Source organism: Lacerta agilis, chromosome 2, assembly GCF_009819535.1.
Source record: "Lacerta agilis isolate rLacAgi1 chromosome 2, rLacAgi1.pri, whole genome shotgun sequence".
NCBI classification, from domain to species: Eukaryota; Metazoa; Chordata; class Lepidosauria; order Squamata; family Lacertidae; genus Lacerta; species Lacerta agilis.
In genome coordinates this window covers 1,351,477-1,366,243 of record NC_046313.1, presented here as the reverse complement: position 1 = coordinate 1,366,243, position 14,767 = coordinate 1,351,477, and the positions used below count along the sequence as shown (strand labels likewise).

The 14,767-nt window shown below is 44.8% G+C and overlaps 1 protein-coding gene across 6 annotated transcripts in view; it reads left to right on the top strand.

The window, feature by feature from the left end:
* The window catches only part of COL5A3 (collagen type V alpha 3 chain), a 108,236-nt gene that overhangs the window by 46,330 nt on the left and 47,139 nt on the right, over nt 1-14,767 (top strand). For all 6 annotated transcript variants that reach the window (XM_033136644.1, XM_033136651.1, XM_033136661.1 and 3 more), the window contains 13 exons: nt 509-592; nt 1,617-1,673; nt 3,711-3,764; nt 4,231-4,284; nt 4,391-4,444; nt 5,283-5,336; nt 5,416-5,469; nt 6,811-6,855; nt 8,749-8,802; nt 11,626-11,670; nt 13,096-13,149; nt 13,930-13,974; nt 14,295-14,348. In XM_033136644.1, coding sequence (XP_032992535.1) covers nt 509-592; nt 1,617-1,673; nt 3,711-3,764; nt 4,231-4,284; nt 4,391-4,444; nt 5,283-5,336; nt 5,416-5,469; nt 6,811-6,855; nt 8,749-8,802; nt 11,626-11,670; nt 13,096-13,149; nt 13,930-13,974; nt 14,295-14,348 — 708 coding nt within the window. The remainder of the gene's footprint in view (nt 1-508; nt 593-1,616; nt 1,674-3,710; nt 3,765-4,230; nt 4,285-4,390; nt 4,445-5,282; nt 5,337-5,415; nt 5,470-6,810; nt 6,856-8,748; nt 8,803-11,625; nt 11,671-13,095; nt 13,150-13,929; nt 13,975-14,294; nt 14,349-14,767) is intronic.

Here is a 14,767-nt window from a genome sequence, read left to right as displayed (position 1 = left end):
GACAGGTGACTAACACTGAGTGTACAGCTCTTCCCAAACCATCAGTGGGAGCCCACTGGATGCTGAGTAATGGCAGTGTTACCCAGACTATGTCTGAGGGCAAGGACTGCATTGCTTTTATCAATCTGTAAACTGCTGTGGCAGCCTTGCTGAACACTGGCATTAAAAAGCCTTGCAACAACCAAAAGAATGGATTAAAAATTGATTAACAAAGAAAAAGTGACACATTAGCCTTTCCGCAATTTAAGTGTCTCATTCTCCCATCCTGCCAATTTGACAGGCAATAAAATAGGGGTCCAGCAACCAAAATAGAAAGTCAGCTTGAAGTTTGATCACATGGTCAAGGAGGATGCTGCCCAAAGTGGGCAGGGTGGTGGCTTGCCTGCCACAGAGGCCATTTTTGGCAGCATCTCCCTGGTGACTCTAACATGTGCTCTGCTTAATCTAGCCATGACCTCACAATCCCATCACTTCCTTCCCTGATTTTGTCTCATTGACCCATTTCTAGTTCCAATTTGGTGGTGACTCAGCCAAAGGTCCTTCTGTGTCCTTCCAAGAGGCCCAGGCGCAGGCTATTTTGCAGCAAGCCAAGGTATGTGCGGGTATCCCCTGGTCCTCTTCTTGTTGTGGGGCTCAAACTCTTTGAATGGCTCCTTTTCTTTTTGTCACGCAGTCAATATAGCTTCCTTGCTATTTTCTATGTGTCTAGGTACTTGGCATGTTACACATTCTCTTCCCCACCCCCTCATCTCCGTTCAGATAATAAACTGCAAGCTTCCAAGTGTGGTCCATCACAAAATGTTTGCCACATAATCAAACTGCATCTGCACATTGCGATAGAATGTCCCTCTCAAGCCAGAAAGGTAAAGGGACCCCTGACCATTAGGTCCAGTCACAGACGGCTCTGGGGTTGCGGCGCTCATCTCACTTTACTGGCCGAGGGAGCCGGTGTACAGCTTCCGGGTCATGTGGCCAGCATGACTAAGACATTTCTGACAAACCAGAGCAGCGCATGGAAAGGCCATTTACCTTCCTGCCGGAGCGGTACCTATTTATCTACTTGCACTTTGACATGCTTTCAAACTGCTAGGTTGGCAGGAGCAGGGACCGAGCAATGGGAGCTCACCCTGTCGTGGGGATTCGATCCACCAACCTTCAGATCGGCAAACCCTAGGCTCTGTGGTTTAACCCACAGCGCCACCCACGCCCCTCCTCTCAAGCCATAGCAAGGCTCTTATGATGTCTTACAGTGCTTTAATTTGTTGGGATCTGCCCAGAGTGGCTGGGGCAACCTGGTCAGATGGGCAATATATATAAAAATTACCAATAAAATCAGAGGTTAAAACAAATTAGCCTATTTCCCCACCACCACCACCAACACCACCAAAAATAATAATAATAATTCACATGCTCCCAATCCCAGTTTGGTCACTCATGCCCACAATTGCGGTAAAATGCAGCAACAATTACAGAAATCTGTTTATTCCCTTCTTTCTTCCCTACTTCAATTCTGCCCTGTTGTCCAGCTTCTTCTCCTTGCTTGCTGCACCTCAGTTTGTCTTTGGTTCTGTTTTAAATTGCCTCCCTGAGATTCATTGCTGTATTTCTCTCCTCAGCTATCCATGAAAGGTCCCCCTGGCCCCATGGGACTAACAGGGCGGCCAGGCCCACTGGTGAGTAGCTGACATTGTTTGAAGCTACCCTGTATAGTCTGAAGAGTGTCTTTTTTGTGGAGGGAAGGTTTGGACATTTGCCCTTTCTTTCACACCATGCAAGAGGTTTGCCTGAGAAGTGCATCTGGCCTGGAGTGAGAGGAGGTGATGGGGCCAAATGCTTCACTGGAGTAATGTGGAACATGGCACCCAGGTGTTTCTACCTCTGTTAGAATATTGGGGCATGGAGGGTGAAGAACATGCTCACCCAGTGCCTGTCAGCTGGTGGCTGGGGCTCGTGTGCTGGGTGCATGTGGGGTATGTGTGTGCCTGGTTCATGCCTCTCCAAGATACTGCACCTGAGGCCATGCCCCCCCCCCCCACAATACTGATATTATGACATCACATTGCTCCACTCTCCACCACCTCCTGCTGTTGGCAACATGCAATGTATGGAGATGTGGATCATTGTGCTGCCTAGTAAAACAAGCAAAGTTCTCCTAGAGTTAGAGAGGGACAGCTGGTACCCATGTGGTTGCTGTTTTCAGAGGCAGGTGGGCATCTATTACTGTTTCATCTGCATTGCTTCTAGAAAGGATATAAGGGAGAAGAGATTCCACCCCCCCAATCCTTGAACATAATTGGATGTTCCAAACAAAAATTTGCCGAAAAATGGGATATATATATATAAGAAATATGCCCAAAAGTATAATAATAATTTTACCTCCATGCCAGCTTTTGAGTGCTAAAGGAAGGATAAAAAGTTGGGGAATGATGGATGTATAATGTGTCAGAATGTACTGGAAAATATTTGAACGAAGCAGTACTGTTTGGTTTACATTCAATATTAAGAGAGGTAGATGCAAGGGGCTTTGACAGGAAGTCTGATTTGTGAAATCAAATTCTTGTGGATATATGAGTTAAGTTTTCTATGTATTGTAGGTAAGAGGGTGTAGGTATATATAGGTATGTATAAGTAAGTCTACGTATGGACTACCTACTTATTTATTTGGCTGTAGTTAAATTTTTATTTTTTCCCTCCTTTTTTTCTTAAGATATAAATAATAAGACACAGACACGACAATGTGGGATGTTAAATTTTATTTAGTAACATTATATAACAACAGTTGTATTATCTTGTTACTTCTTTTTCTGTTTGTCAAACAAAATGAATTAATAAAAATTAAAGATGAACAGGTCAAGTCGGTAATGATACACTGGGCAAAAGGTTTGGGACACAATATTCAGATGGCAGATTGGGAAAGGTTGTGGAAAACAGACTTGAAATTCACGGCATGTTGTGCGCTGAAAGAAAATTACCGGTACATGAAAATGATGTACCGGTGGTATCTGACTCCTAGTAAGTTAGCAAAAAGTATAGGGCAAGTTCAAATACCTGCTGGAAATGTAAAGAAAAAGAAGGTACCTTTTATCATATGGTGGACTTGTAAGGTAATAAAAGCTTTCTGGGAGATGATATCTAATGAAATAAAAAAAATGTTTAAAATAACCTTTATTAAAAAAACGGAAGCTTTCTTATTAGGAATTAAAGGTACCAACATCCCAAAGGAGCAGAAAAGACTTTTTATGTATGGGACAACAGCCTCTTGGATGTTACTAGCCCAGAGATTGAAAGAAGACAAAGTCCCCACCAGAGAGGAATGGCAAGCTAAGCTGATGGACTATGCCGATATGGCAAAACTGACTGGAAAACTCAGGAATCAATAGGACAAAAACTTTATAAAAGAATGGGAAAAAATATGTTATTTAGGAGACCACTGTAAGCAGATGGAAACATTATCAGTATTTTAATTCAACTTGTAATGTAACAAATACCATGGATAATATGGTTTGATATAAAATTTAGTGTATAGTAGAATATGCAGTTGTAAATGTTGAGAACAGGACCCCAAGGAGGGGGGGGGGAGCCACGAGATTCAGAATAATCTCAATATATGGATATGTATTTGGATTGTTATAATTTTAAATTTGTAAAATCAAATAAAAATGATTTCCCAAAAAACCCAAAACCTGCTTATAACATTTTTGTTTTGGTAGGGTCTTCCAGGGAATTCTGGTCTGAAAGGAGACACAGGTGATCCTGGTCCACAGGTAGGTTGCTCAAGATGAGTAGGCAGGGGTCTTTAATTGTTATGGGATGGAGCAGAGAAATGCCACTCAGGTTGAATAGACAGGAAAGCTCTTTCCCCTCCACCTTCTCCGAGGGTGTCCTGCTTGCTGGCCTTGTGCTTAGATTTGGGGGATTCCCATAGCCAAGGGAGGGGAAACTGGAGGCTCTCCAGATGTTGGTTGCTTTTACAGCTCTCCTGCATCCTTGGCCATTGGCCATGCTGTCTGGGGCTGGTGGTGTTTTCCCTGCAACATCTGGGGAAATGCAACTTTGTAAGATAAATGTTACAAGTCAAATCATAAGTTTCCATTGTTGGCAAATGCTTCCACATGTCAATCATTACAAAGGGCTCCATTCTTCTTCTAACATGGAGAAAAATCTTGAGGTGTTAGGAGAGGTGACATGTGAAGCCACTCTTGATCTGAACTGTTTCCCTTCTTGTTACAGGGTTCACCTGGGATACAGGGATCAATAGGGCCCCCAGGGAAAATTGGCAAGCGGGTAAGCACCTTGGCTCCAGGATCCCACCCATGGCTGAGTGACATTGCGTAATAATCCTGCCACCCACCCCTTTCTCTCACCCTTTCCTTTCCTTTCTCAAAAAAAGGGCCGCTCAGGAGCAGATGGTGCCAGAGGACTTCCAGGAGAAACTGGACCTAAGGTCTCTAGATCTTTCTTGAGGGGTGGAATTGGTGGAGGGGAGGGAGTGAATTGTGAGATGCCCAGTCCCACTGTGGGTTGGCATTTTCTGCAGTTGGCACAACTAGTAGGGTGCAAGTAGAGCTAAGACAAATGTATTCAATTGGTATGTTGACATGGGATCATTCTCTTTCTTTCTTTCTTTCTTTCTTTCTTTCTTTCTTTCTTTCTTTCTTTCTTCAAATCAAAACTGCTTCCTCTGTATTTTGTCCAAGTCCTGGAAACAAAACAAACATTGTGTAGGGACATGAGAAGAGCCCTCCTGATGGAACAGATCCAGGGCCTATCCTCCTGCTTCCAATACTGGCTGGCCAGAAGCTTCCACTCAGCCCACAAACAGGGCAGGAGGGCAACAGTCCTTCTCCATTGGCTGTCCTTAGCATCTGACTACAAAACAAAACCAAACCAAACCAAACCCTAGAACGTATAAAATTATTAGCAGGAATTAATGGGATGAGCACTATAGTGCAAGAGTGGTCCTCCAGAGAGCAGCCGCATGGTAACAGACAGACAGACAGACAGACAGACAGACAGACAGACAGACAGACAGATATAGATATTACACATACAGTTCACTCTACTGGAATACATATATGGAATATGCCCCACAGACATTGCTGGGTTGTCAGGATGGATTTGATCATTACAACAAAGCTTTTTTGCATAATTAAAAGGATTGTAGGAATGAGAAACAAAGATCTTGGGGGATTTTAAAAGGGAAGCATTTTCAGTATAGGCAGACATGCTCACTGGCCCAAATATTGGGCTTTCCTTGTGGTGCTAATGCTTCTTTCTTATAGGGCGACAGAGGCTTTGATGGGCTCCCAGGACTTCCTGGAGAAAAGGGAAGCCGAGTAAGTATCTCCAAATATTTGTAATACCAGGGCTGCCTTTCTTTGGTATCATCTCTCATTCTTGCTTTACTTTTTACAGGGAGATGTAGGCAACCCAGGTCCCCCTGGGGCTCCTGGTGAGAATGGCCCTAAGGTAAGCATTGATCCAAGGCATATGTGGATGAAAACTGATAGCTGGAAAGTGCTGTTTTCTTTTAGAAGACGCACAGAGTGTTGTTCTTTACAGAAATACTGCAATTGCTCCAAATTGAATTGCATTGGCCCAAATTATTGTGACAATGAGCAGAGAAATGTGTGGTTATGAGATCAAGGCTTCTGCAGCATGACTAGGGTGGCACAGTGCATTAAAGCTCAAGGGAAAAGGATTGGATCAATATGTGGGATCATCTCATAGATCTGTGGAAAGAGGAGATACCTGAACAGTTTCAAAGCAGACCAGAGGCGCCATTTTCTTGATGGGGCCTGTGCATGCGATGCCATGACACCATGTGTGTGACATGTCATGTGTGCAACGTTGCATGATGCCACACAATGCCCTGACATTGTATGTGTAATGCCAGGGCCGGAGCTGAATGCCCCCTGAATATTGAGAAATACTTCAGGGGGCCTGAAACTGCCTTGGTCCCTAGGAGTTGGTGCGCTTGAAGCAGACACTATCACAATTTGTATTTGTGGCAGGGCCACTGTGATGCAACCGGGGTTTGGGTCTGTGATACAAATTTGCATACAATTTGCTAATTTATATGTATAGAGCTCTATGAGAAATTAGTATGATGGATGTCACTAGCACTGTGCTTTTTGCAGTGCACCTAGCTGCTCTGTGAGTGAAATGATAGCATGAAATAAAACGTAAAGAAAGGGTAGGTGCAGGAAATCTTGGGCTTGCTGCAAAGATGTGGAGCTCAAGCTCCCAGTGCCACCCCATAACACTGCCCCTTCTCTGTGGGTTTTCAAATGGTGTTCCGTGGTATTGCTTCTCAGGGATTCTGCAATGAGGTCAGTCATACAGCAGACCAGCTTTTATGAAAGATGGCTTCCCCACCACTGCAAGCCTTCTTTTGTAGGGAGGTTATTAGACGCTAGTTACGGGGGTTGATTAGAGCCTGTTCAGTGCCCATCATGAACTGGGTGCACCTTGGAACATGTCCCAGAATCCCCCTGCACACAGAGGGATGCCACAGGAGACTGGTGATCCTCAGCAGACAGGTCAGTTTCAAAAGCATTCTCTGAAGATACAAAGGGGTCTATTTGGTGGGGGCGGAAGCTGCTTAATACATAGGAGCAAAACACACCGTCAGAAATATGGGGAAATTGAGGGTAGGAGTGGTGAGTGCCCATTAAATGGTTATTGTGTGTTTCCTCCTTGGGTTTTCTCTGTGAATGAGTTTGTGATAGTTGGGGAAACCAGCAGCTGGGGTGGACACAACTCAATACCCCCGGGGGGAGCTCTCACTCCACCTCCTTCTTTCCACAGGGCTCTGATGGTGTCCAAGGCCCCAGAGGACAGCCTGGGGAAGCTGTGAGTATCTGCCCACCAGATGCAGGACTGCTCAGGGTGCCTAGGTGCTGTGGGATGGAGTTGGCCTGTGCCACTTCCGTGGGGGGGGGGGGAAGCAGCAATGGAAACCAGGAACCTTCGGGGAAAACATGCAGTCTTGCTGTAGCCTGGAGTGTGAAATGACAGGTACAAGTGGGGCGGGTATCATAAGCAACCGAACAACTGCCATGCTGGCTGAATTTTTCTTTTTTCTTTTTCTTTTTAAAAATGTAATTCAAGGAGATGGCACAAACTGCATGCTTTCAACAATTTTCCTGTCTTTCTAAAGCATTTGTTTCTGAAAAACGAATGAGATATTGTTATTAATGCCTTACCACCTTAAAGTAATAACCAGCTGTTATGCTCAAGTAATAACCATCATAAGCCTCATTTTGGAAAATGAAAGATATAGGAAAGCCAGATAATGCAAGGCTTTAATGTGCTGTTTGCTGTCTTTTCTGAAACACCATGGCTGTGGGGAAAATAATTTTATAATTTATTGAATCAGTGCAATGGTGCTTTCTAATCTCCATGTTAATGTTGCAAAAATATTATATGATATCTAAAACTACATTTTAAAATAAAAAGAATGACTAGGCCAGGCCAGGCCAGATCAAATGTCCCTCTTAATCCTGCACTCTGTCGTTGCACTCATCCACACTGCAGTCTGTTCTGAGATTTCCAGGCGTGGGTTCAAGAGGTTTTTCTTTTGTCCCACCAATTTCCCCAGGAAAACCTGGGGTTTACTGCTCAATCGGAACAAACTCAACAGTAAACTGGGGGTTTTCTCAGGGAAACTGGCAGGACAAAATAAAAGCTTCTTGAACCTGTGCCTAGAAATCTCTGGACAACGGGGAGTGTGGATGACTGGCAGAACCGAGTGGTAAAACTGTTTCTGGACTGAAGAACTTTATGCTGCCATAGTGAAGTTGGATATTCAAGTGCTCCCACATAAAAAAAGAAAAAGCTATGTTTTTTTCTGGGAAGGAGCCGCCTTCTTAACATGTTCCTTTTTTATGCTCAGGGAACATTTTGGTGGGGAAGCATTCAAATGTGCAACATTGCCACCTACTGCCTATAGTGGTACAGTCCAGGAGAAGATTCTCCTCCCCTCTGCCCAAAATGGAGCTTCTATCGTGCCAGAGATTTACATATAAGCTAAACAAGCTGTAGCTTAGGGCCCCATTCTCTTGGGGGCCCCAAAAAAATTCAAAGGGAAATAAACCTGGATGTACATTTCCAAAATATAAGATAAAAAACAAATAAAATAAAACCCACATACAGCAACAGTGTTTTGTGTAGGCTCCTATGGTGTAAGTGATCGACCTGCCTGCTATGTAAAGGGCCCCATTACCTTCAGTAGCTCAGGGCCTCATCAAACCTAAATCTGGCCCTGGCTACCCTAAAGGCATTCTTCCTGAATCTGCCTGATGCATTTTTAAGGCCATTTATACTGAGGCGGAATGAAGCACCTGCTCAGGGGGTGGAACCTTCTTATTGGCAGCTGCTGGGAGAGGGCAGGGAACGGAACATTGTGACAACATAATGCAAAGTGAGGCATGGCAGACATTGCAGAAGTGGAGAGAAGGGGGGACCTTTACTGTGACATCCACCTCTTTGGGGTTGCGTTCTTTTATAGGAACGCCAGAATTTCCCACAAATTTGATTCTGTGTACTGTATTCATTGCAAGTACAGTCTTTGCTGCAAGTGTTCTAGCATGCACTTCTGGGATGGATAAAGGTTTGCAAAAGGAGGCTCCACTGAAAATGAAATAACGCTTGGGGCACACTTGTCAGAGGATGCAGAAAAGCCTTCAGAAGAATGTGCAGCGCGCATTATTTAGGCGCCACTGAGATGCCCCTCTTTTTTCCTAGGGTATCCGTGGTTTGGCTGGCTCACGAGGTGCTCCTGGTCCCCCAGGCCAGATGGTAGGAATCCTTTTTCCTCTCCCCTTCCTGCGCTTGGAGAAAAGAGAAATGAATTTAAGGGGAGGGTTGGACTAGGGGGCTTCCTCGTCCTTCCAATTCTGTAATTATTCCATGGTTCAGTGAATGGGAAGAATAGCATTAAGAGGCAACATTTAACGCATCTGAATTCCTGCTCTATTTGCCACTTAAAACTTGAACTTACCATTTGAATTTGGGGCATTGTTTAACTTTCGAATTTTGAGTTCGGTTTTGAGATTGTTGAGATTTGCTTTTGATGTTGCGGTATTTATGTATGTATTTAAGGCCCAGTGCAGATACAGCGTCTCTGACCTCCCAATCCTCATTTAGGAGATTAGGCCTGTGCTGTAGATTTGCTTTCTCCCTTCCCTCTTCTCCTCTTCCAAATGAATGTTGTCTACTTTTTCATGGTTAGTTTTAACCACAGTTTAGCATCACCCTGCACAAGTGCTAGCCATAGGCTATGCCCAGATGGGTGCATTATCTCGCAAATAGGTGATTCTCCGTGTTTTCTCCACTCATATGAATTGCTGTTCCTCTGCTTGCCATCCCCCAGCTCTGCGGAGCTTGGCAGATAATATCCTGAGTATGTTGTTGTTTTGCCTCTCTCCTCAGTCACCCTTCCCCCAGTTAGTTTACAGAACTAAACTTGTTTTTTGTTTTTTTAAAAGAAAAGTATTTTTGCACACTTCTGATGTAACAGGATTGTGCAAGATCTGTAATAACAAAAACAAATATGGAGTGCTTTAGTGCTTAGAGTGGGTGTGTGCATGTGCCAAGCTTCCTGTAAATTTAGAAAATTCCTCTCCCAGGCTTCTACAACTGTCTTCCAACTTCAGCATAAAGCACCCCAGATATGATCATGTTGCTGAGAGAGAGATGAATCAGTTGCACTGTTTTCTCAAACCTCTCCAAAAGTCTCCTGCAGCATTACAGAAGTTTGGGGGCATTCCCGTTTCCAGCTGTTTACTTAAAAAATAATAATCTCTGACAGCTCTGTGCCCTAGGGCAGTGGTTTCTAATTAGCTAAGTACTGCAGACCCCAGGTTTTTCAAAAGCTTAGCCTTAACCCCCATACTCTTGAAAATTTTCATATCTCTACATACCCTCCAACATCTCCCAGTAAAAAAACAGGATGCATGTTTTGGGGCAGGGGTCCCCAAACTTACCCGGCCTCGGGCCGGTTCCTCCGGCACCGATCGCGCAGCGGGCCAGAGGGCGGGGGAGTGCGCGCCCATACGTGCAAGCGCTCGCTTTTTCCGGTGCACTTCCAGGTCGGCGCAGCACCGGAAATAGATTGTGCGCATGCGCATGGGCCTCCGCAGACCCGAAAGTGCGCTAGAAATGACGTTTTGTGCATGCGCAAAAGCTATTTCCGTCGCCGCGCTGATCCAGAGATGGGCAACCGCACCTCGCTGCGCCGGTAAGAGCGGGCACCGTGTGCCGTTGGGGACCGCACAATTGGCTCGCGCGGGCCGCATCCAGCCCGCGGGCCTTAGTTTGGAGATGTCTGTTTTGGGGTGCCATCAGAGTATGGCACCCAAAAATGGGATGTCCCGATTTCAGGACAATTGAGGGGTATGGAATCTCTGTGGTAGTTTTTGTTATGTGAACGGTGCCGCAGCCCCCCTGGGTGGGTTACATGGACCCCCTGGGGTCCGCGGACCACCAGTTGGGATCCACTGCCCTAGAACTTCCTCCTACAGCTGCAAAGGCTTTTAGAAAACAGCAAGAGGCTTCCATCCCCCTCTCAGCAACACTATTCCCAAGGTGCTTTAAGGTGAAGGTCAGTTGGAGATGGCTGGGAAAGAAGAATTACCCTAGTTTACAAAATGACTGGCACATGCTTGCTGTCCCTCTCTATTCAGAGGACTAACTGGAACCAAGCATTTATTTTTAGAGAACTTGTGGAAGTCTGCTCATGCAAGGAGCAATCAGAAGTAGGGGTATGGCAATAGACACCACTCAATGAAGGTGAGACACCACACACACACACACACCCCGCACCAAGGAGCATGATGGGATATTGGTTATTACTGGATTTTCTACAGTAAGGAAAATTCCGGATTGAAGGAGGAAAAAGTACAGGCTGGCATTTTGAGGAGGACAACGTCATGTGGATGATGTGAAAAGCTTCCAGGCATGAGCACACAAAGTCCACAATAAACTGCTGTGTGGAATGGCCTATAGTTAGCATGAGCCAGGATTGTGCTAATAAATGGTTTGAAAAGGGGGTTTGGAGAGAATTTGCAAGCTGTGCAGTTAAGCGTGAGCCTCACGGCAGACACAGCAATACTCTATAGCTAAATTAGATAATGGAAGGGAGAGGGACATTCACATGGGAGATCGGAGGAGCAAAGAATCATGTGAGTGACTAGCAAACTCATAATTTTATAGCTGTGATTGGGAATATTACATCTGCATTGGGTCTGAAGGGCAGAACTCACATTTCAGTGGCAAAATGCCAATGACTTCTCAGAGCAGCAGCCCAAATGGAGACCAAATCTGAGAATCTTGAAGTCAGAATTTGGAGCTACCTGTTTTGAAACTGAAAAACAAGAATTAGTTCATAAGACTCGTTGCCATATTTCAAAAAGTGAAATTCTGGACAGAGAAGTTGTTGAGCTTTTGGGGGCAGGGCATAGTTTTTGAGTTTAGCGATTTCTACCCAGACACTACTTCTGACTCCAGTATTCCGGATATGTCCCGGAAATTCTGGACGTATGCCAACCCTAGATTCTGATGCAGTTTCATTGTTGCCACGTCTTTTGAGTTTGTTCTCTGTTGTGTGTTCCCATCCCATAGGGTGTCAGCGGTATTGATGGGGCCCCTGGACACAAAGGCAACTTGGTAAGAGAGCACAGACAGTTGTGAATTTCCCTGGTTTATGGTAAAGGGGAAGGTTGACTATGCTCATGTGATAAGGCAGAGACACAGCATGGCTCCCGACAGTCCTGCTTTTGTGTGTCACATTCCTCCAACCAAGGGTTCATCTTCTGCAATGGGTAATCTTCCTCCTCCCTAGGCGGAGCCTGTCTGTGTTGCTGTTCCAGGACAGTCCACCCTGTTCTATCAAGAAATTTCTCGTCTTGCCCAGTAGCTCAAAATGTGGATAAACAGGCCTCAGTTTGCTGCATCTTCTCTTCCAGCAAGGCAACCAGCCTGCACTTGCTGCAGATGTAGTTTTGCACATTCTGAGGCAGGAAAACATAATAATAATAATAATAATAATAATAATAATAATAATAATAATAATAATTTATTTGTACCCTGCCCATCTCTGACTGAGTTTCCCCAGCCACTCTAGGTGGCTCCCAATCGAGTGTTAAAACAATACAGCATTAAATATTAAAAACTTCCCTAAACAGGGCTGCCTTCAGATTTTGTTGGCTCCAACCCATAGTTTTCAATCAAGCTTTCAATTTTGTAATTCATATATTTCCTGAACAAAGTACATGCCAACTTGCTGCTGTAATAATTAACACATGTTGATTTGCAACTAAATGCAGCCTTTATACTACTGAGGAGCATAATCCAAAATCTTTAGTCATGTGGCCCACATCCTTTTGCACTGCAGAATTATGTCTCCTTAGAGACAAGAGAGTCAGTTGTGAAATAATGGATGTCTTGTTTTGTTTTCTGTGTACTTGGAAGGACATTGCAAACAAGATCACTCATTCTGAAGATTAAGGCTACAATCTTACCGCAGAATTAGGTGTGCTCCTCCATCTTATTTAAATCCATTGCTGGATTGTGGCTTAAATGTCCAGAAAAGGCTAGAAGCGACATATAGTAATTACTGTACAAAACAGTGCATTTGTTGATTTGTTTCCATCTGATAGAATATAAGCACTCATGTTCTTTGACTATCAAGCAGTTTAATTATTTGGACTGGAGCAATAAATAGGTTAGCCTAGGTTAGCTCAGCGACGTTAGATGAGCCAGTTCCTAGTCTCTATGCAGAATTTTGTAACTGCACTGAGGTGCTTCTACTGTACTTACCTTTATACAAAATCAGCCCCCAGCTCAATCAGATAACTGCTGAGGGAGGTTTAGAAGTGGTAAATGCAGCCCAGCATCATAGTTCCAGTATCCCAGATGGCCAAAGACGCAAACCTTCCCCTTTTCAGGCTTTTCATTTTTCAAATCCCTCCAGCAAATTCAGCCACAATTTTGCACCACTTTGTGTGTTGTCTCTTTTGCTCTATGCTACCTATGTAGTTGTAGCTGCATATGCACAGAATACTGATTGACTGCAGGATTTTATGTCCCCAGGGCATTCAAGGTGAACCAGGCCCCCCTGGACAGCAGGGAAACCCTGGATCTCAGGTGTGTGTTTTGCACTACAGCATATGTGTATGTGATGTGGGGAGAGCAAATTAGATGTGATAGAAACATACTGAACCTTTCTTAAAACAGCAACAAACAGTTGATACCGTGTGTGTGTGTGGGGGGGGGGGGTAATTTCGAAGGGACAGTGGCTTGCTCTGGCCAGGGGCAGCTAGCTCTTTACTCCCAACTATGATCTCGACAAAAATGTTCTCTGCACATAGCTGCTGTTAGCCCCAGGATTGAAGGTCCCCTTAGTATCTACTTCAGTCCTGAGAGTGATAACCAAGGGGTGGGTATTAGGGTTGGGCTTCATTGGGTGAAGACTGGGAAACATAAAACATATGGAAACATAAACAACTCTTAAGATGTGATAAGAGCCTAGTTTGTTCCCTCCTTTACAGGTGAAACGACAGGCAGGCACGCCAGCAAATTGAATGCTGGTTCATCCATCAGTCTCCCCACCCCACATTTCAGATGCACAGTGCACCTACTTATTTTTAAAAGTACTACCTGAATATTCTCCTCATGGGGGAGCACCTTTCTGATATCTTGGGGGGTCTTCAAATCAGTGCTGTGCACAGTTGATCTACTTGAAACTACTCCCCTGCCCCAAGCTTAACTCTGAAGGGGAGAATGTATGTTTAGAATTGAACAGAGCAGCCTAAGTGCTCTGAAATCTGTCTTCACCTGTAGAAGCATCAGGAATGTAGGACTGTCCCCCCTCTTTTAATTAATATTTGCTTCATCCCCTCTCTCTAATCTACCTCTTTCTCATAGGGTCTGCCTGGTTCCCAGGGTCCTGTTGGGCTTCCAGGCGAAAAGGTGAGTTGGAGCGTGAATGTTTGGAGCCTAGGCATGAAAATATTGCTTATGGGGTGGGTGGGTGGGTGGGTGGGTGTGTTTTAGAGGCCTGCTTTGGAATGTACTGATTGGCCTGTTGCAGTGTGTCCAGATACATGCTTTTGGTTTGGGAGATCTCTGAGCTGTACTAGAAAATCCCTGTTCACAAAGCATTTCTTGCTACACTCAGGATTCACACCTCCTTTGCCATTCACATTTAAAAGAAGTAGTTATGGAGCAATATCAACACAAACACATTTACACCGCAGTCCCTTGCTGACCATCCTTTTTCTTCCCTGCAGGGCCCACAAGGAAAACCAGGGATACCTGGAATGCCTGGGGTGGATGGACCTCCAGTAAGTGCCAAGGAACCACAAACCATACATGACAATGGGTGTTTCCTTCTGTAGTTGCTGCAGCATCTGGATGAGTGGTGGCTGGTGCCCATTGTGACTGGCAGGGTGGACATTAGGGACACAAACAGAGGTTGAGCCAGAGCCCATGACAGGCAGAGCCAACTAATTATAGTGCCCCCCCTCCCATCTTCCTTCCTGCTGAGTTCTGCAAGGGCAACACTTGGGCTCATCCACATTTCAGTTTGCCATGCTGCTTTCCTCCAGGAAAACCCTCTCTTTACCACTGAATCGGATCAAATGTCAGTTGGGTTTTCTGCAGATTGGCCTTTGCTCTGATTCTGTGGCAAAGAACAGGTTTTCCTGGGGAAAGTGTTGGGCAAATGAAAACCGTTCGGACTTCTGCCTAGAAAGCATGGGAT